This window comes from Cydia splendana, chromosome 1 (assembly GCF_910591565.1).
Source record: "Cydia splendana chromosome 1, ilCydSple1.2, whole genome shotgun sequence".
NCBI classification, from domain to species: domain Eukaryota; kingdom Metazoa; phylum Arthropoda; class Insecta; order Lepidoptera; family Tortricidae; genus Cydia; species Cydia splendana.
The window spans coordinates 5,036,831-5,058,139 of NC_085960.1; the positions used below are offsets into that span (position 1 = coordinate 5,036,831).

At 39.1% G+C, this 21,309-nt stretch overlaps 1 protein-coding gene across 1 annotated transcript; it reads left to right on the top strand.

Moving 5' to 3' along the window:
* The first annotated feature begins 175 nt into the window (after positions 1–175).
* LOC134789963 (trafficking protein particle complex subunit 10) lies at positions 176–17,821 on the top strand. Its single transcript, XM_063760693.1, has 15 exons — positions 176–514; positions 596–807; positions 947–1,339; positions 1,747–2,046; positions 8,197–8,400; positions 9,009–9,247; positions 9,742–9,924; positions 10,167–10,598; positions 12,260–12,743; positions 13,301–13,486; positions 14,441–14,671; positions 15,463–15,726; positions 16,105–16,186; positions 16,580–16,702; positions 17,199–17,821. Exons 1-15 carry the CDS (start codon positions 451–453, stop codon positions 17,330–17,332), a joined length of 3,531 nt encoding a protein of 1,176 aa, XP_063616763.1. The 5' UTR covers positions 176–450; the 3' UTR covers positions 17,333–17,821.
* The last annotated feature ends 3,488 nt before the right edge of the window (positions 17,822–21,309 follow it).

Consider the following 21,309-nt stretch of genomic DNA (forward strand, 5'->3'; position numbering starts at 1 on the left):
TTTTGGACATATACTTCACCAACGTGTCGCTATTTTTTATTAAAATATTATAAGGTGTAGTGATAATTCAATGTGTGATTAATTGCATCCCATGAATGTAATTTAAAACCAGATTTATTTTGTTCTCAACAATTTGTTGTATTTGTGATGATAATGAAACGAAACGTCACTGTCGTGTTGGGTGGCTGTCAAGCAAGTCAGCGACAGATTTTGACAACCAAAATCCAGTTTTTAATCGTAAAAAAGAAATCAAAACGAGTAGAAAATATTGAATTTTCCCTCAATATTAACAGTTTATATTATCTACCGTGGAAAAAGTGTAATATTCATATGAGTGTGGTTATTATTTGGTTAAAGTAAAGTGGGTGGATTCTTACTCGTATGTAATTAGGCGGAATTTAGAATTTGTGTCATGCCCGCACAACCGAGGGATTTCACTGATAATGAAAAATGAAGGGGGTCGATAATTCGCCAGCCAATCGCGAAGGAATGACCAATAAACCTATTGTAACATGTAAGTTTATCGAAACCAATTCCTGTGTGAGAGAAGTTTTGCACAGATGCTTCCATATTTACATATTTGATTATTTTTTAGGCGCTGGGGATTGGAACTTGTTTTGCACGTTAGAAGCTCCGCTAGTGGCCGCGATTCCGCAGGATTCGTGTGAGTGGAGGAGATCCTATGGCCGGGTCACAAAGTCTGTTTACTTGGAAGCTTCATTTATTAAATATAATCCAGATAAAGTGCAATCTGAGCTCAACTTATTAAACCGCCCGATCCTGCATATTTATTGGACTGACTGTGTGGTAAGTGAATTATTTTCTCAGTCTGCATACTTCACATAAGTGGATATCATCCCTCTCGTTTGTGTACAAAAAAATTGCTGATAATTGCATAAATGAATTTTCCTAGCAACTCTTTTTTATGATATTGTTTTCTTTATAGGATATAGAATATTACAAGACCACACTCAGAGAAGATATAGAAATATGGCTCAAGCAATTAGAAAAGAAAGGCATCAATGACTGGATGATAATTCTAGTAGAAACTTATGACATTAGGAAAACCAACAAGTTGCTACCTAGGACTACAGTTTTGGATAAAATAAAAGGGGATTTTGCCATAAAACAGACAGAGGATAGGTTTTTGTCTGTAATTAATCCTATTAAGTCTGAAGCGAGGAGTGCGGAGTCATGGAGGGCGCTGGTGGCAAAGATGAGGCATTTTGTACTGGTGGCATACAACAAGGCATTGATAAAGTTCGAAGAGCACATGAGGGAGCAGAGAGAGAAAAGAAATGACCCGGAGTGGGATTTTTGTAAATATTTTATTCTACAGGTAAGATCACTTCAATATTGTGCAAGTAAGTTTAAAATTTTTGATGTTTTATTTCTTGATAACTTTTCATATACTTTTACAGTATTGAAAGTTCAGAACTTTATTATTGTATTTAAAATTCAATTTTACAATTAAAATTAAAAAAAAAAACCAGTGTTTTCCACTAATTCCACTTCTGATACTTAATTTATAAGCCTGGCTTTGTACTTAATTTATTTCAGGCACTCCATAATTAAAATTTTTACAAATCATCAGCAAAGTCGTAAACCTTGTAATTCCTCTGGACGAGTTAAGGGATTTGCAACTTTAGGTATTGTTAGCTAAAGTAGCAAATTCCTAATCCTTGAAATGGAGCTTTGAAGTTAAATTTATTTAATAGTAATTGAAACATTTTTTTTTTGTTTCAGGAACAACTAGCATTTGTATTAGAAATGTTAGGTTTGTATGAAGAAGCATTAGTCCAATATGACGAATTGGATGCATTGTTCTCCCAATTTGTGCTCAATTCCAATGTGACGGAGGGTCCAAAATGGCTTGACACGTTTAAGCAGCCCATCACGTCTTGGCAGGCGGTCAGGCTGACGGCACTGGTGCCGCAGCATCTGAGAGAGCTCATTATTAAGAAAAAAGCTTCCCTCTTAGACTTTAGGAGCTATTTGTTTCAACGTCAAAGTGCCATGTTACTGCTTATGTTTAAACCTTGTGAGGTAAGTCATTAGATAATTATTATCACTATTAAATAAATAACTTGAAGATAAATCTCCCCAGACTCAAGAAAATACTATTATTCTCTTAGTCAAGACAACTTGGTAATCCTAAGGCTATCATAGTTTTTTTTAAATCAAGACCATGACTTTAAGATGTTTATAATTCATACATAGTATAAAAATATTCAAAAAATAATTAATTTAACCCTTAATTTATAAGGCATGAGGGTTTATGCAAAATTGAACCCTATCACTTTGAAATAAAGTTCAAAATCAAGTGGGAAATATATTCCCACTGCCTTAAAGTTGTATTCCCAAAGTTGCACTTAATAATGTCGAGTAATTGCGAAAATATGAATTATTAAATTACCCAAAACGTTTTAAGTATTCTTAAATACTTAAATCCAACTTACAAATTATTTTAACTCAAATACGCTGCTACCAAAATGCTACGAAATTACTGATGATCTAATAAATCATGTCATATAGCACAATCAAACGCACTATTTCTGCCAATAACCTAGACATTGCCGTTCATTCCCGTTGGCCAGCCACCTGTGACGCATCATTACCAGTCAATTATCGTGTGTAATCGCGTTGACATACGCACGACGGCGACGTATACTTTCGATCATCGGAATTGGCAGTAAATCTAGATTGACGGCTACTTGGACGATTTGCGAAAAAATGCAGTAAATATTAAATGGCTGGATTGGAAATATGAGTTATGTTGCTTTGCGTGTGATAGATTGGTTGAGAAATTTTATGATAGGTAAAAATACCTACTATTGAACTGCTGATATATTATCACGCTGCTCCCCCGGGACTTACACACAAAACGGTCCGGGTTTTCCTATACGCCAGCCACGCCAGGGGTTCCCAAACTGTGCGCCGCGGCAGCGCCCTAGGGTGCCTAGGCAATCAACCTCACCATGTTACCTGTCTATTTCTAATAGCTTAGGTAGGTTAGGGCGCCGCCGCCGAAATTTTAAACTTGCAATGCAAGTGCGCCGCGGACTGAAAAAGACTGGGAACCCCTGCTGTAGTCTATTAATCCGCGCGCCCGGACTCTGCCCTGGCAGGCTCAAAACGAGGACAAGTCCGGTCCGAGCAAACCCAAAAGATGGCAACCCTCCCAAATTTTGACTGATATTATAAATAAGGCGGTTTATGAGGTTTTTTTTTCTTCATTATGTTTTCACATTTTTGCGACACATTCCGCGCTGTATCACAGATTAATAAATAGTTACTGCTGTATGACATAAATACATTTTTCTACTGGAAGATAAAACATTTCTAATAAAATTATTGTTTACTTAGCATAAATTATACCTACGTTTTATACATATTTAATGACGCTTAGTGCTTTATTCTTGTTAAAAGTCAGGATTAATAAATAGGCTCAGTACAGTTGTGTCTTAATTATGAAGTCGAGTTATATCGCGTCCGTTTGAAATGAGGGCACCGCAATTAAATTAGAGTTGTTTCTATCCGCCCCAATCTAATTGGAGTTAAATTTGAATTAAAAGGTTATGCATGCAAAATTAGAGGAGTTAAGAGATGCTTGAAATAAAAACCCGTCAGATTTTACAAGCTTTTATTTACTTTTCCCCGTTCCGGTGTTAGTGTGTCTGTAATCTTTAGCCAAATCCTGCAAGTTGATTTTTACTCTTTTCCTGATTTCCCACTTCGATCTGATAGGAATTTTTAGGGTTCCGTACCCAAAGGGTAAAACGGGACCCTATTACTAAGACTTCGCTGTCCGTCCGTCCGTCCGTCCGTCCGTCCGTCCGTCCGTCCGTCCGTCTGTCACCAGGCTGTATCTCACGAACCGTGATAGCTAGACAGTTGTAATTTTCACAGATGATTTATTTCTGTTGCCGCTATAACAACAAATACTAAAAACAGAATAAAATAAAGATTTAAGGCGCGGTGTGTAGTAAAATGCGCTTTTTTGTCACCATATTTACAGACTTTTACAAGGATTTCATGCATTATTTTCTAGTATGTATAACTTCAGGCCTTGAACTACGTTATTGCTTGTCAGAAACACGACGGCTCATAATTTTCTCGATAGAATCTTAAGTTGAAAACATGCCTAACACTGTCTTTATTTCCTTATGTTAGAAGTACTACGACGAAAATGTATATGAAACTTACTTCAGTCGATAGCTTTAAAGTAAATCTTCATTACTGCTTGTCCTTTTATCGAAACGTTAATGTTTTCATTCATCATTTGATGAATTCAACATTTTGCTTACTAAATTACACCCTACGCGGCAATACCTTGCGCCCATTCCTCACGCCAGTACGCCCGTGACCACTGTCGGCGTCGGACCTATGCTAGTTTAGCGGACGTTTCATAAAATGGGTAATCCCAGTATAAATATGCAAATATGTTATACACACAATGTTTTTCAACATGCTTACGAAGAAAAGCAAAATAATTCTTAAATACGGTGACATTTCAGACATTCGTCCGTCATATTGTCATTTTATAACAAGTGCAGCAAAGGCACACACCCATCTAACCAATCCGGAATTCAGTCACGATTGATAAATTGTGTAAACATATTTTAAAAGGCTATAAAATTAATCAAATTGAATAATTTTTAAACATAGATATACAGGATTCAAATATTTTAGACTGGTCATATTTTTCATAATATCGATTTCGACTGGCAAATCGTAATAATCGTATTACTTTTTGGCAACAGGATTTTTTAACCTAATTAGACCCCGCTGAATCTCGCTTGCTTGATCCCGGTTGCTTGATCGAATTCTTGACCGGAAGTGAGATATTTGATAGGTATTAAAGGACCCTTTTTTTAGTTTTTCGTAAATAACTCTTAAACGGTGGCGCATAGCAAAACATATTCTATTACATAAGTAATCTGCATAAAATTGCCTACAAGAAAGATTTAGTACATTTTTTTGCTAGGATCAATATTCAAAGAGATATTAACGCGGGAAATTCAATTATAATCACTTAAGGTCCCTTTTTTTAGTTTTTCGTAAATAACTCGTAAACGGTGGCCAATATCAAAAAATGATGTAAAACGTTAATAATCTACACAAAATTTTGTACAAAAAAGATTCAGTACACTTTTCGCAGGGATCAATATTTAAAAAGATAATAAAGAAGGAAAGTTAATTATAATAAATTCTAAGGTTCCTTGTTTGTATTTTTTCGTTAATAATTTGAAAAGTATGACTCATTGCAAAAAAAATCTTATACATAAATAACAACTTACCCGCTGCTTTGTCTTTTTAGGGTTCCGTACCCAAAGGGTAAAACGGGACCCTATTACTAAGACTTCGCTGTCCGTCCGTCCGTCCGTCCGTCCGTCCGTCTGTCACCAGGCTGTATCTCACGAACCGTGATAGCTAGACAGTTGAAACCCGTTTTTTTTTGCATTATGGTACGGCACCCTTCGTGCGCGAGTCCGACTCGCACTTGCCCGGTTTTTTTTTTAATATTGATCCTAGCGAAAAGTGTCCTACATGTTTCTTGTAGGAAATTTTATGTTTATTATTTATGTATAAGATTTTTTTTGCTATAAGTCATACTTTTCAAATTATTAACGAAAAAATAAAAACAAGGAACCTTAGAATTTAATATAATTAACTTTCTCTCTTTATTATCTTTTTAAATATTGATCCCCGCTAAAAGTGTACTGAATCTTTTTTGTACAAATTTTTGTGTAGATTATTAACGTTTAACAAGATTTTTTTATATTGGCCACCATTTACGAGTTATTTACGAAAAACTAAAAAAAGGGACCTTCACCCCCCCTCCCCCCTACACCCTCAGCACACCCGCTAAGCTCGAGGACATTAAGTATGGTTATCTGGACACCACAAGGTATAACTGTGCCAATTTTCAAAATTATACGAATGATTTCCGCAGATTTTTTTTATTTTCTTGAGCTATTAACTAACTCGAATGTCGAAGTAGAAGTGTTTTTTGTCATTACAATCTTTAAATGCTTGACTTTTACTCGTCAATTCAAAATTAGAAAAATAGTAAGTATTACAGTTAGAGTTATAAATTGTTATAATTCTTTTTTGTGAAGACAGCTAATTTTATGTACTTATTGGAGCTATGCATAACTCAATAGTCCCACAAATTATCTTAGCTTTGCTAGTATTCTTCCTTATTTTCACTACCTACTTGCCCGAAATTGACTGCTAGAGTTAGACCAAGTCTGCAACGATTTTGATAGCATAGGCAGTGCAAGTGTTATTCATAATTTCATAGAAGATTGACGTTTAAAATAACACTTGCACTGCGTGTGCAATCAAAATCGTTGCAGATTTTTCTTGGTCTAGCTCTATTACATTTTTAATGTCTATTAGTAAGTACTATTTTTTGTCTCATAATAATTTGGTATCATTTGATTAGATTCTCAATTTGTCGCGGTATACACTTATATTGTATATAATTAATAATTATTTACACTCACCGTCTTACCTACCATTATTCATTTCATTAAGTACTCACCAAAATTCGAATTTGCTCATAAATCTTATTCAATATTGATTGCCGGAAAAAATCCCGGAACTGACAATTCAGAATACCGATGTCGTCAGAATAAGGACGTAGACGTGCTGCGCGGGCATGGTGCGGTGCGCCGCGCGGGGCGCCCGCCTGCTCGTTCTACCACGCGTCTGCTTCACCCCCTTGAAAACGTAAAACTCGAGTATAAGAGCGCCTTAAATGGGGCTCCCATACAACAAACGTGATTTTTGACCAAAGTTAAGCAACGTCGGGAGTGGTCAGTACTTGGATGGGTGACCGTTTTTTTTTTTGCTTTTTTTTCGTTTTTTTTTTGCATTATGGTACGGAACCCTTCGTGCGCGAGTCCGACTCGCACTTGCCCGGTTTTTTAGTAGACGCAACCCCTAATTTAGGCTGTTAAGATTAATTAACTAACATTTTTGGACTGTTCATACCCCGCTGATTTATAAATTAAAATATAGCATTTAATTTACAAAAAGGCAGTTTAATTACCTACTGCAATTAGTGCAAACGATTTTAGTAGCGTTTGAGTATTCGGTCGCATGGCGTTTATTCGGTTTTATAACTGACACTGATCACTTAACTACTAGATGAAGCTTATACAAAACCATAAAAAATGGCATTTTAGAGACACAACCGAGCTGTCTACGTATAAACATAAAGTGGTGTAGGATGCAACTGGATCGGATAGTATTTTTGAAGCAGAGTATTAGGTAAAAATTTAAAACACGAACAGATTTTGAGTGCGGTTTTAGATAAACTTTATTGTGATACCACCACCTAAATCACTAATAAAGTAAAAGTAATATATTCGATGTCATCGTAAACGCTCCATAAAGGAATCCATATAACGCGACGGTAGACGCACGAAGCCTGCAGTTGAGTTTTGCTCGTTAATAACCCGATGCTTGTCGTGTTGTATGAGTGAACTCGATGATATGAAATAGGTAGGTGCGTCGGCAATATACCTAAAACCAAAGATTTATTAATTATACGAGCACAGCGTCCATATGAGGCAGTCTATGATCCCTGCACACTGCCAATGCCACATGTGCCCGACTGTGACAGTGCGAGTTATCGTTTTCACGCAACGCTAGACGCTCATAGGCCTGCAGTTGCGTTTTGCAGTTTTTGCACTGCGATTTGCTCGTGCAGTGTTAATTAGACGTGCGTGTAGAGTTATTTTGTTTAATGGATTAAATAAATAGTTCGTAACATGAATTTAAAGAAATAAAACATTTATGGAGCGCTTATAAGCAATACATTTTTCATACGATTGAAAGTAGCGTTTACTACTGATTGTGTTAAGAGAACTAGAGCACTCTTGTCTTGATAAAAAAAACTAACTAAGTATATGCCTTTGTTACGAAATTGTGCACAAATTAGACACCGAAAAAAACTTGCAACCGTTATATTGGATAGCACCCTAGGTTGTCCTTAGGCATTATACCTTTTCTATAAGTCTGCCGTTAAATTTTAACACTACGGTTTGGAGCAACTGACCCTTAGTTGCTCCAAACATTGTATGGGAAGTCACATAGTGACGTTGATCAGTTCGCTAATTGTGGTAGCCCTTATTCCAATAAATTATTTTTTAAAGTCATGCTACACCTTTTCATCACTTCCAGATTGCCTCTCGCTGCCTCAGTACCGTCCACAACACATTAGTCGAGCTCTCGCTACTGGGCTGCGCGGGTGTGGACGGCGCGGCGGCCTGCTGGGCGCAGCTCGCCTGCGCAGAGACCCTGCGCGCCTGCGAGCGGCTCTCGCAGGCCAACAGGGAGGAGTGCGCCGCCATGCAGGCGCCGCTGCACAACACTGCTAAAGATAAGGTATACCTCTCATGGTCTTGTGTCAGCACACGTTAGCTCTCGCTACGGCGTGGGTGTGGACGGCGCGGCGGCCTGCTGGGCGCGGCTCGCCTGGGCTGAGACCCTGCGCGCCTGCGAGCGGCTCTCCCAGGTCAACAGGGAGGAGTGCGCCGCCATGCAGGCGCCGCTTCACAATACTGCTAAAGACAAGGTATACCTCTCATAGTCTTGTCTCAGCACACGTTAGCTCTCGCTACTGCCGCGGGTGTGGACGGCGAATTCCCAATGTAACTTCAGACTCCGGTGCCTGTTAAGAATATTTTTACGGTTAGATGTTGATATACGCCACCCTGAGGTGTTTATTAAAGAAAAGGTATGGAATTTCGCAATTCGCACGCATCTAGTAGGCCTCCATAGCTCCGTTGGGAGAACCGGTATTCCAATGGTCGCAAGTTCGAGTACATTTTTCTAACAAACTGTGCTACTTATAACTCCTGGTTATAGGGAGAACAACAGTAAAAAATAGTTATCCATCCATAGCAACGATAAATCTTTCAAAACAACATTAGTCCTTTAAACGTCAAGCTGTCTTCGAATGTTACGTAACATATTTAACTTATTGTTCACAGCTCCACGAACTAGGCAAGCTCTGCGGCCTCCTCCCAGGCTCCCCTGAACCTACCTCCGAGCAGCTCCACCTAGTCGTCATGCTCTCCGCCGGCATGGGAGACAGCGAAGCCAACAACCAGCACCCGACGCCAACGGACCGGCTCAAGGAGGCGTTGTGCAGCAAAACTAGCTTTCAGCAATATTACTTGGAGTTGGCCGAGTTGGCTATGGGGACGTATAAACATATAGGAAGGTTAAGGTTAGTCCTTTTAGAGCTTATATTTATATCCGCGACTATAATTATATCCATTTCAACGCAGCATACAGTTATCTGTATCCAATAACTTTTAAAAGAACTGTTTCTGAAATATCGATTAAATATTTTCAAGGAGCTTAGGTATGTTAACAGTTCGATGACAGAATAATCTTGGAGTTATGCTCGTATTTTTCGGGACATCAAAGAAGAAAAAGTTCCATAACACCTGCTTTAAAACTCTAGCAACTGCTGGGGGCCGTTCATAAATTACGTCATCTATTTTTGACGATTTTTGACCCCCCCCCCCCCCCCCTAAAATCATCCAAAAATCATGCTTCGAATGACCCCGTTTCCTCCTACGTCATGCTACCATCATCCGATGTCCAGACCTCCCCCCCCTATTTGAAATGACGTAATTTATGAATAGCCCCCTGGCCATGTTTTCTTAAACTGGCAAGCTGTATGCCATAACTCATATCTTTCATTTATTTTTGCAGATTCGCGCGCCTCATCGGTCGGGACCTAGCCGCGTTTTACTCAGAACTCGGCGAGACTCAGAAAGCGGTAGTATTCCTGATGGATGCCCTCCGTTCTTACGAGGAGCAGGGATGGCGGGACCTGGCCGCGCAGACCAGACTAGAGCTGGTGGCGGCGGCTAAGAAGATGGACGACATAGATAGGTAGGGAAAAAAGACATACAAAACAACTTGATAAAAATAATAGGGAATTTCACTCAGAATTAGGCGAGACTGTTTTTTTTTGTTATGTTATTTAGAGTCGTCTGTGGAATGTGAAACTATGTTATGCCAGTAGGCTGATAATTGGTATATATACTCTTTATAATGAGTTACAAGTAGTACTATGCTAGAAATTATACTCAATACCCCTATAAATGTTTTCGTGATACACATTTATTTTTCAGATACACAAAGCTCTCTGCAACAATAGCATGCACTGCCGAATTAGAAATCCTAGTCAGAAACTTCTACTTTGAAGAAATGATGAAATCAATCAGAGATCTCTCTCAAAAGCCCGAACCAGTTCTGACTGAGCTCAACGAGTGCTTTAAAATAGTCTCAGTAACGCTACTGCCGTCCGATCGTGGTATCTATATCACTGATAACAAGGTCCAATGTCGCTTGGTGGTAGAAAGCAATATGCCTAAAGATATTACTTGTACGCGCGCAGCGATTAGTATAGAGACGTTTAAAGTGGATAAGCAGACGGAGAAAAGAACGCCGGCGAAAAGTTATAAGACTGAGTTAAGTGCTAATAATAATGTAGGATCGCAGAATAGTTCGCCGAGGAAGAGTGCGCCGGAGGGCGATAACGAATTACCTAATTTAATTACAAGGTAAGTAAAAATTATACTCGTAAGGCTCACGGTAGTCACGGTCCTACGTATAGTACGTATTAAGGCTCCGTCACACAGGCGCGTTTTGCGGACGGCGCGTGAGCGGGGCGCGCCGCTTTTACATATAAAACGCTCACGCCCCGCCCGGAAAACGCGCCTGTGTGACGGAACCTTTAAGTTCGATGAAATTTAAATCATTATCGATAGGAATAGTTGCATATTATTGTTTCGTTATATTTTCCCCCAAACCAAAATCAACTCTTTTTCCTACACTATAGGTTCAAATTTCACTGGCAAATTTTGGATTAGTTTATTGTAAAATATCAACAGCAACACCAACTTATCATTGGTGGACCTTACACCCAAGGCCAAAAGTATGGAAACAAGCTTATACTTTGATAGAAAAGTTTGATTTTATATTATTCATTGACGATTTGAAAATAATATTGGTCCTTACCTATGAAATTGGCGTTTTTGTTCATAGATATAAGTCTGATCCTAGTTTTTTTTTTTTTTTTTCATAAGTACATACACAATTACAATAAAACTACAGTGCACTCAATAAACAACGATTTTACATACAATTAATTGTTATTTTTTATTGTTAAGTGTTCAGAATTAAGCCTTGAAAATAGGTCTTTTCATGTGCTGTCGGTTCGAGTATTAAAATTACTTATATTTTTCTAATGGTACCAATTTTCAAGAAATGGAGATATTGAAAACATACCTTAAAGGTGTCAAAAATTACTGGAAAAATTTTGTTTGGTTTGAATTAGCCATCAAAAAAATATCCGCAAAATTAATTGTATGGAAATTCGTGTTTCGTTGAAATTCTCCGAACAAAACGCCAATTTCATAGGTAATGAATGACCTAATATGATAAAATTAATAATAGAACATTTGAATAGTAAATTACTCAAATGCTGGCTATGATAGAGAGGAGGATTTTTGTATGGTGTCCATAGAGAAATAAGCCCTTTTGAAAAGACTGTCCTCAACTATCATCTTTGTCTTAACTTTTTTTTATCTTTTCGACAATATTTTAGGATATTTTGATATGTAGCGGGAATTTTTAATATTTTGGGGTTGCCCAATGCAAATTTTAGGATACAAATGTACAACAAAGATAGATACATGAGACATTAAAGAAAACAACGTTGTTTCCATACTTTTGGCCTTGGGTGTATGTCTTTGCAACAAAGTTTACAAAGTTTCAATTAAAAGTGTGCATGTACCGTTGGTTTGTGAAGACTTGCGAACTCGACCGTACCACGCAAATACTAGAAATTGTATTAAGACTTCTACAATGTATTTATATAAAATGTTAAAAAAATCTGGCAAATTAGGAATCTGACCAAATTATACGAATGGTATTTTAAAACAAGCAAGCAGGGCTCGGAACCGGTTTTTTTTAAATCCCAAAATAGCCCAATATTTTTAATAATTTTATGCTCTTTCCGTAGGACTGAATCATGTATTTAGGTAACGACTTCGTATTATTAGATTGACTTATCAAAAATGAAATAATAAACCAAAGAACGAAAAAGAACGTAATAATACCGGTATTTTTCTTATGAACAAAAAACCAGTTCCGAGCCTTGCAAGCAAGTATCTCTATAGTCTATTCTAATTATAACAATTTATTTTTTTATTTCTTTCAGTATAAGACTGGACGATTTAAAACCTAAGAATCCTCTGCTAAACCCTTTACACATAACCTCTCAGCTCCACTACAAAGAAGACAAATCCTTACAAAAAGCCACAGTAGAATGCGTCAACCCTAAAGTAACTCTCAAGCGCTCAGACAGCAGCAAATATAGAAAACCGTCCGCCACTTTAAGAAGCAACTACGAACATTCATTTACTTGTGACAATTTCACTTTAAAACCAGGCTCGAATGAGATTACCTTAGAATGTATATCGAAAACACCAGGTACATTTAAACTTGGACAAATATCTTTGCTGGTTGAAGAGAAATTGGAGTTTTTGTCCAATGTGCTGACGAGTTTGAAAGTGGGGTATGACGTGGTGACGCAAGGGGTGAATGTGTACTTGAATAAGGTGGAGCCTAAGAAGGATTTGGTGGCTGGGCTGGAGCATGCCATGGAGCTGGTTGTGACTAGTGGGAGTTCGCATATAGAGGAGGTGAGTTTTTGGAGATCTCTATACCCTATACTAAAGTATTTTTCAAACTGGCAACGCTGAAAGATGTCATCCCCATACAATTGATAACCTTAATATGCCAAATGTCGTAAAATTGTATTGAATTGACATCCATCAGCGTAGGTACCCTTCCAGTTTGAAAAATACTATATCGTCACTACTTTGAAAAAATCTCGTATCTCACATTGCTACTCAAATTTAAAAGGCAGTAACTCTGTATGCATCCCATACATAGACACCACATTTATCTTATGATTGACAGAACAAGATACAAGTTTTTTTCAAAGTAGTGCCGATATAAGTATATACTCCATTCTGATTTTGGAAGATTGTCAAAAATCACGTGATTCGCTCGTTCGACCAAAGATTTATTCATTCCATAGATACAAAATATCGCATTTTATTGGCTGTATGATGCAATCCTAAAAGTAACTCTTCCAATACTCGGATAAAAACAGAAGTCCAAGAGTTACAAAAGTCCTTTCACAATATACGCATTTTTTAAACTATATTTACATCAATTTTTTTTTTTCATCCAGAACGCAACAATACTCCTAAAGACCTCGTTGGGCCTGGTGATCCGTCTCGCTGTTGACGGTGGTGACAGCACGGCCCGGGAGCTCTCCATACCGGTGCCGGCGAGCAAGCCGTTCGAGACCACGCGGGTGCCGCTCAGGCTGTTCGCGAACCTGCAGCCCAGGAAGGAGAAGAGCCTGGAGCATACTGTGAGTTAGAGTCCTGTGAAATACTCCTAAAGACCTCGTTGGGCCTCGTGATCCGCCTCGCTGGTGACGGTGGTAACAGCACGGCCCGGGAGCTCTCCATACCGGTGCCGGCGAGCAAGCCGTTCGAGACCACGCGGGTGCCGCTCAGGCTGTTCGCGAACCTGCAGCCCAGGAAGGAGAAGAGTCTGGAGCATACTGTGAGTTACAGTCCTGTGAAGTCCTTGGGGCCTGGTGATCCTCCTCGCTGGCTCGGTCAATGTGAGGTTTTTAGGGAAAAGTGTGCGTGACAAGCCATATTGACCATACTATCTAGAAATGCAGGAATGGAGTCTTCGCAGGCTTCCCGAAGTTACTTTGGACTCCTCAACCTTTGGCAAAAAAGAAGAGAAGAGAGGAAATTAGAACATGCAGTGAGTAAGGTATCCCTTAACCTTTTGAACGCCAACCTAAAAATGGGGTGTTTTTCAGTAGATTTTCATCAAAAAACGATCGACGTCAATTGCCGTCTTTGGCGTCGTTGTAACGATTTTGCGTTGACGTCAATTGCCGTCTGTGGCGTTCAAAAGGTTAAATGTGAAGATTTCAAGCAAAATATTGCTCTATTGTGTACCAGTATACCAGTGTGCCAGTATACAACGGCCTACACAGCTTTATCATCTATTATGTGGTCTACCTAGCCGAACTCCGTCGAGAAGTGCATAGTTCTTCTGTCTCTACAAGTTTAGCATCTACTAAAGTAATCTAGAATTCTTGTAATTATGACTTTTGATTTGTGCACTATGGTACTATATGGCATATATATATTAGTCTGTAATGTATTTGTAATATGGGCCTTGTTGCCTGATTTAAAATGTTAAATAAATAAATAAAACCAAATTCTCCTCGTAGTTATTACTACCGTGCACTCCGTTATCGATTTGACGTGGTTACATTGGCTCATTCGTCCTATTCCAGGTCTGGCTCAACTGTCCCTGGTGGGAAGCAGCGATGGAAGTGCCCCTCCACTTCTCCCCGCCCATGGTCGCGTCCTGGCGTCTCCTAACATCGAACACGAGGAAATTAGTCCACGTCACCCTCAAGTCCACGGTCGCCCATCTCGTGCAGTTCGAACTGACTGAGCCCAAGTTGGAGTGCGACGGCAATACGACCGTCTCGGATATGAATCCGAAGAATGCCAAAGATATGGTGAGTCATAGTTTATTTTATCATCAGAGATCGGACAAATTGGCGTCATTGCTCGCAATAATGTGGACATGACTCCAAAATTGATTAAATAATTAATCATTTAATTAATTTCTTACCTGAGGTCTAATTTTGATTCCTAATCAATAAATAATACAAAGATTTCTTATAATGTAAATTTATTAAAGAAAATAATCAGTATGTTTTCCAGATTTTCTGTAAGTACTCATTTTTTATATCACAAATATATTTAAGTGCTATTTATTGACTAGGGAACAAAGGTCAATCTCAGGTCAAAAATGAATTAAATGATTAATTATTTAATCAAATTTGAAGTCATGTCCACATTATTGCGAGCAATGACGCCAATTTGTCCGATCTCTGTTTATCATTAACTCTTTGAACGCGGTGTATTGTGCGCGGTGCGCCATAGTAAGCCTTCTCGGAATGCACGAAGGTTCACATTGGGCTGTAGCCGCGCGCGTTTGTTGACGTCTTTGCCGATCAGAAGGTTAAATCACCAGATGTTACACAGAGTGCTCCCTTGATGTTTTAAATGGACTACTCGTCCTTAAAAATCGATCCTTTACTCGTCAAATGGATCACTTATCACTTTTCTCAATCTTTAAGGTTCACGAGCCAAACAAATTTCATCATTAAATAACTCTTAAATTGCTTCAAAATCTGTCATATAAAGCGTCGTGAACGTCAGCTGCGACTCCGGCGGTGGGTTGAGGTTTGCACATAAAAGCCTTTTCTTTACTGAACTAACATAAAATACCTCTACATTTCAGATAGTAGCCTCAGACGGCACAACAGCGTCCTTCATGTGGGAGCTCCTCAAAGACCCCCTAGTGAAGGCCGGCCCCATGAAAGCCCTATTCACCGTGCAATACCGCCCCGTTGACGTCGACGAGCCTTCTAGAATGTTCTCGTGTCCGTTCGATGTTCAGGATTGTACGACGCTGTTCGTTATTAGGACTAAGCTGGAGCCGAGCAAGGGGTCCGACTTCTGTAGGGCGTCGCAGGTGTGCTGCTTGCAGCTTAGTGTGCAAAGGGTAAGATCTATTGGCTGGTGAACAAATTAAAATTTACTAAAAAATATAATTTCAACTTTCTAGGTTTTTACAAGCTTATATGTTAGCGTCAAATCATGCAAGCTAATTAAGACCCACTTGCTACTTCGCATACGAATGTATGTGGAGGAAGGTACGAGGAAAGGAAAACCGGAAAAGGTGGATGGACTGTGTGAGAGATGATATGAAACGAATGATGAGATGACGGACGACAAGGTATGGAAGAAAAAGACATGCTGGCGCCGACCCCAAGTGAATGGGACAAGGCCAAGCGAATGATTATAGTTTCTGCTTTGCGTTGAAATCACGCTTTGGGCGATAGACGGTACATGGTAACATAATTGTGCCATTCATTTCCAGGTCAACGAAACGGAATACACATCTCTAATGTACGAGGTTTTAGCTGACCAAACTATGTGGGCTGTATTAGGAAGAACTGCAGGTACACAGTCAACATTTCTTAAAGTCTTGCTTACACAACAATGTTGTAACTTCTATATTGATAGACACAAGCACTGGTAGCCTAGCGGTTAAAGCGTGCGACTTTCAATCGGGAGGTCGCGGATTTACTTAAACCTCGGCTCGTACCAATGATTTTTTCGGAACTTATAATTTACGATATATCATTTAATATTTGCCAGTCGTTTCGTGTAAGTCCTGGGCAAAAGCTATTTAACCTTTTATAGGGTGTCAGAAATTATGCAAAATTTAACCCTATCACTTTTAAATAAAGTTCCAAATCAGGTGGGAAATATATTCCCTCTGGCTTATAAAGGCTTAAAAATACTAAATATAGTGAGTAAAAAAAAGCGTTAATAAAAGAGTATTTTGGCAGGAGTGATATCATTGGAGTGTAGTGCGGAGGCGAGCGTGACGCTGGACGTGATGCCGCTGGTGGCCGGCTACCTGCCGCTGCCCGCCGTGCGGCTCTCTAAATACATCGCACAAAACACCAAAGGTATTTATAATTGTCAAAACTTACAAATACAGCGTTTTGGTGGCATTGTTGACAAGCAGAAGCTGTAAAAAAAACAACTTAAAGCAACCAAACCTGGGTCAGGTTGGACGTCGAGACTGTTCTGCCATGCCAAGTAAACCGTCTTAGTTTTGTGTACGTATAAGGGCCACTTGCACCATCTCTCTAACATGGGGTTAAGTGGTTAAACTGTTAACCCAGTGTCAAATTGTACTGGTAACAATGATAACTCCAGGTTTAACCGGTTAACCTGGGTTAGTGGAATGGTGCAAGTGGCGCTAAGGGTGGATTCCACCTGTCCAATATTTGACAATATTTGATCAAATGTGCTTTGCGTGTCACTCTCTCATTAACCAGCTGACTCTGAGAAGACAGTGAAAACCCAATGTGTAATACCTATACTTAGCTTAACCAATAGTTTCACCTTAAACTTTTTCAGTCAAATCAACCTAAACTTTAACCCTCTTTTTTTCAACAGATCCCAAGAAGGACATCACGGCGCACCCGCGCCTCGAGCCCTTCAGCCCCGGACAAGTGTACCACGCGGGCAAGGCCAAGCAGGTGCACGTGCTGCCCTCTATGCCTAAAGAACACCTCGAACCGACCGTCTGAACTGTTGCTTCTACACATTCAACTATTTGAAAGAGAAATTAATCTATTTGCAGCGCTGGTGGCCTAGCGGTAAGAGCGTGCGACTTTCAATCCGGAGATCGCGGGTTCAAACCCCGGCTCGTACCAATGAATTTTTCGAAACTTTTGATATTTACCAGTCGATTTTCGGTGAAGGAAAACATCGTGAGGAAACCGGACTAATCCCAATTAGGCCTAGTTTTCCCTCTGGGTTTGAAGGTCAGATGGCAGTCGCTTTCATAAAAAACTAGTGCCTACGTCAAATTCTTGGGATAAGTTGTCAAGCGGACCCCAGGCTCCCATGAACCGTGGCAAAATGCCGGATTAACGCGAGGAAGAAGAAGAAAGAGAATAAAACTTGTCGCTAAGAAATATCTTAACACTGCTAAGCTAGCCTCTGGAGTCTCTGCAGGTTGTCTCACACAATAAGCTGCAGAGATAACTGGACCCCCCGCGCAAACAATGGAGGATGTAGTAATTCTGATGAACGAAAAATGCCTCATAAAAAATAACAGGCCTGATAATAATTAGTTACATCAAAATATATATAAAATATATATAACCTGTGTTCTATAAAGTAACATTTTTAATAAATTACTTGCTTTGTGATTCTGCTGTATATTTGGTTTCTGTGTTTCCACTGCACCTGAATACTGCTGGTGTCATTTAATTTTGGGAAAATGTTCTTTTTATGTACATGTTATAAAAAAGGAAATAAAATTAACACGCAATCTTTATGAAAACATATATACTAGATTTTCAACTAACGTAACATGTATGTATCTGTATTTATTGTTAGAAATAAATGTCATTGAAAAGTAATAATTTAGATATGAGGACATGTAGGAAGGCTTCCTTGCTATTTCCCACGCTTCTTAGGCACTTGTCCCACCAAGAGCGAGTAAGCGATTAACTATCGGCGATTTTCTCGCCCAAGAAACGAACGATTAGGATCCTGTGTTAGTAAAAGAGACACATATATTAATAGTTCGTCGCTGCCTGTTCACACTGCCGGCGAGAACACTCGCTCTACTAGTTTGTCGCCGCGATAAGATAAAACTAGCTCAGCGGTACTCGCTCGGCGATGCTCGCTTCGTAGTTAGAACTCAAGCTGCGAGACCAATCAGTCTGCGTGTTCGGCTACGCTGCACCGCCCGAGCGAGTGACGTGACTAACCCGTCGCACTCGAACACTCGCCTATAGCCGAGCGACAAAACTATTGGAGCTAACACTCTCTTCTCGCCGCTCGACCACTCGTTTCTAGTTTATCGTTCTACTCGCTTATCGCTCATCGTCGGCGGTGGGACAAGTGCCTAAAGTCACTCAAAATGACGAACCGGTGAAATATGTGCATTAAATTATTAGTGTCGTATCTACGGGTCGTATTCCACCTATCAAATATGTGTATTTCATCTCACAATTTGCTTTAATGAGAGAGTGAGACGCACTGATATTGGAAAAAGAAATCGGACAGGTGGAATACCACCCTACGATACAGAATGTGGAGTCTCAAAAACAAATGTAATAAAAGTAGAGTAATAAATGTCTAATATAGAAATTTTCTCAGAATATGTAAGGAATCGGACCATGGAATCGATGTGATAATTCAATATTACATGTAACTATAATGTGTACTTTATACTTTATACACGTATTCAAAAAATTGAACTTTTACAAGGTTCCAAATAAATTATACTTAAATTGTCATATTTGCTTGTAAAACTCAATGGAATGAGTCCTGTGCACGCATCACTTCCATAAATCAAAGAAGTGATTTGGCTTGAATACATACGCATCCCATGTCCTACCAAGTCCCGTGGGCCTTTTAAAAGGACAAATTCCAATCGAATTTTGAACTATAATGGAATACAAGAAGGTCCCGAATTCAAAACTGCAAAAATGACACTGGGACTTGGGAGGAAATCACCCTAATCCTATCTCGTCTTTCAGTGTTATTTATATCATAGCTACTTTATATTTCACAATTCAGAGATATTGTAAATTATATTTAGATCTAATTTCCTTGTGTAAGGTGAAACAAAAAGAAACAACTACACACATACATGAGGTCTTCTGATGTAACGAACGTACTACTCGTACCAACTTATCGTACCGATGATAATGTCGATAAGTTGCTATTCGCAGCTCCCTTGAGAAAGGTAATCAGATTGGGATACCAGGCGGTAGGCGGTGGGAGGCAGGCGGCAGACCTGGTTCTTTAGGTAACCCAGTCATAATTAATCCTGCATCCATATTCTACTATAAATATTATCTGTTTTCTTTTCTCACACGGGATATGGTTGACAGGGTTTTAGTATACGGTTCTCACACCTGCAATTATTTAAAAATTAGCTTTATCGTCGTGCATAAGAGTTGATATTAGAAGTTACATGCTTACATAGTTACGTGCTAGATATTGTGTATTTGGTGTTGTTGGGAGTAGTTGGAATGTTTAGTACATTGACAAAGACACAATAAGGTATACAAATGCTCATATTGAGTCTTTTTTGATGGTACTAAAATGACAATAGCAGTAGTCTACTCTAAGTGAATAATGACAATGCTTAGTCTAAAAAACCTATTTACTTTAAAAAAAACAACGGGCTGCACTCCGGGAGTGCCGGCAGAAGTGAAAACTCAATATTCACTTCAAAAATATTAAGAGCGCTCTTACAAGAAAAGTCGAAATAATGCAAAATTGATGATACTAGTCGACGAAATTCAGGACTTTGCGCTCATTATTAGAAACAATGAGTACTTGTTCCAGTAAAGGCGTCTTCTTATCTTTATAAATATCGTTGTAAATATTAGAAAAAGGACTTATTAAATTAGTAATGATTTTTTTTCTGATGGTCGTTTCCGAAAAACCCCGTGAAGCACTGAATGGCGAGCTCTTATTTGGAAATGTTGAGAATTTTACTCTGCTAAACCTGGCTATTTTGTATTACTAATACCCTGTACTTTAGGCATATCAAACTATATTTTTCCTACATACCTTTGAGAAAGAGAAAATCAAAGTAAAACGAACTCGATTTTCTCTCCGAAACAAGTGTCAATTCCTACGAAAATCTACTTAATATCGAAGTCATTTTCATACTCAAGCAATCTGCAACGTTTGCTTATACTGTTGGTATACATTAGTGTTTATGAAATTCTACTATAATTTTTTGGCAATTTTTTGAAAACTACTCTATATTACCGATGACGCGCGCTGCGCCAGCTCAGTGCCGCGGCAGAGCTTGTAGAGGCAGGACGTGTGTCGGTCGGCTCCGCACATTTTCAACGGCGACGACGAGGTTTTTTATCATTGTGTGCGGCGGGCGCTGTGTAAAACGCTATACTGTGTGCGTGTAAACCGCAACGAGAGACTTTGATCCTAGCACTGTTTTTATAGTATTATAATTTATAATGGTACAGTTTAATAAACTACCGGACAGGATTAAAAATATTTGAAACGACCTGACATTCTATATGTATTTATTTGACTCAAGATAGTACTCAGGGTCTGATGATGGAGCCGGAAGGTGGTCACCGGTACCAATCAACCATGCAACTAAACCACTTCGTGTTTAGGCTCGTTTTATTCATCTCAACAAGATCTTTGACACAAGATAGTACTCAGGGTCTGATGATGGAGCCGGAAGGTGGTCACCGGTACCAATCAACCATGCAACTAAACCACTTCGTGTTTGGGCTCGTTTGATTCGGCTCAACAAGATCTTTGACTTAAGATAGTACTCAGGGTCTGATGATGGAGCCGGAAGGTGGTCACCAGTACCAATCAACAATGCAACTAAACCACTTCGTGTTTAGGCTCGTTTTATTCGTCTCAACAAGATCTTTGACTTAAGATAGTACTCAGGGTCTGATGATGGAGCCGGAAGGTGGTCACCGGTACCAATCAACCATGCAACTAAACCACTTCGTGTTTGGGCTCGTTTGATTCGTCTCAACAAGAT

What these genes read in the sequence shown, in the direction of transcription:
- LOC134789963 (XM_063760693.1), top strand. Translation starts at nt 451, where the DNA reads ATGAAGGGGGTCGATAATTCGCCAGCCAATCGCGAAGGAATGACCAAT. An exon ending in AAGATGGACGACATAGATAG is followed by an intron (nt 9,925 to 10,166) that starts GTAGGGAAAAAA and finishes TTTATTTTTCAG; the next exon opens with ATACACAAAGCTCTCTGCAA. An exon ending in TGTATTAGGAAGAACTGCAG is followed by an intron (nt 16,187 to 16,579) that starts GTACACAGTCAA and finishes GTATTTTGGCAG; the next exon opens with GAGTGATATCATTGGAGTGT.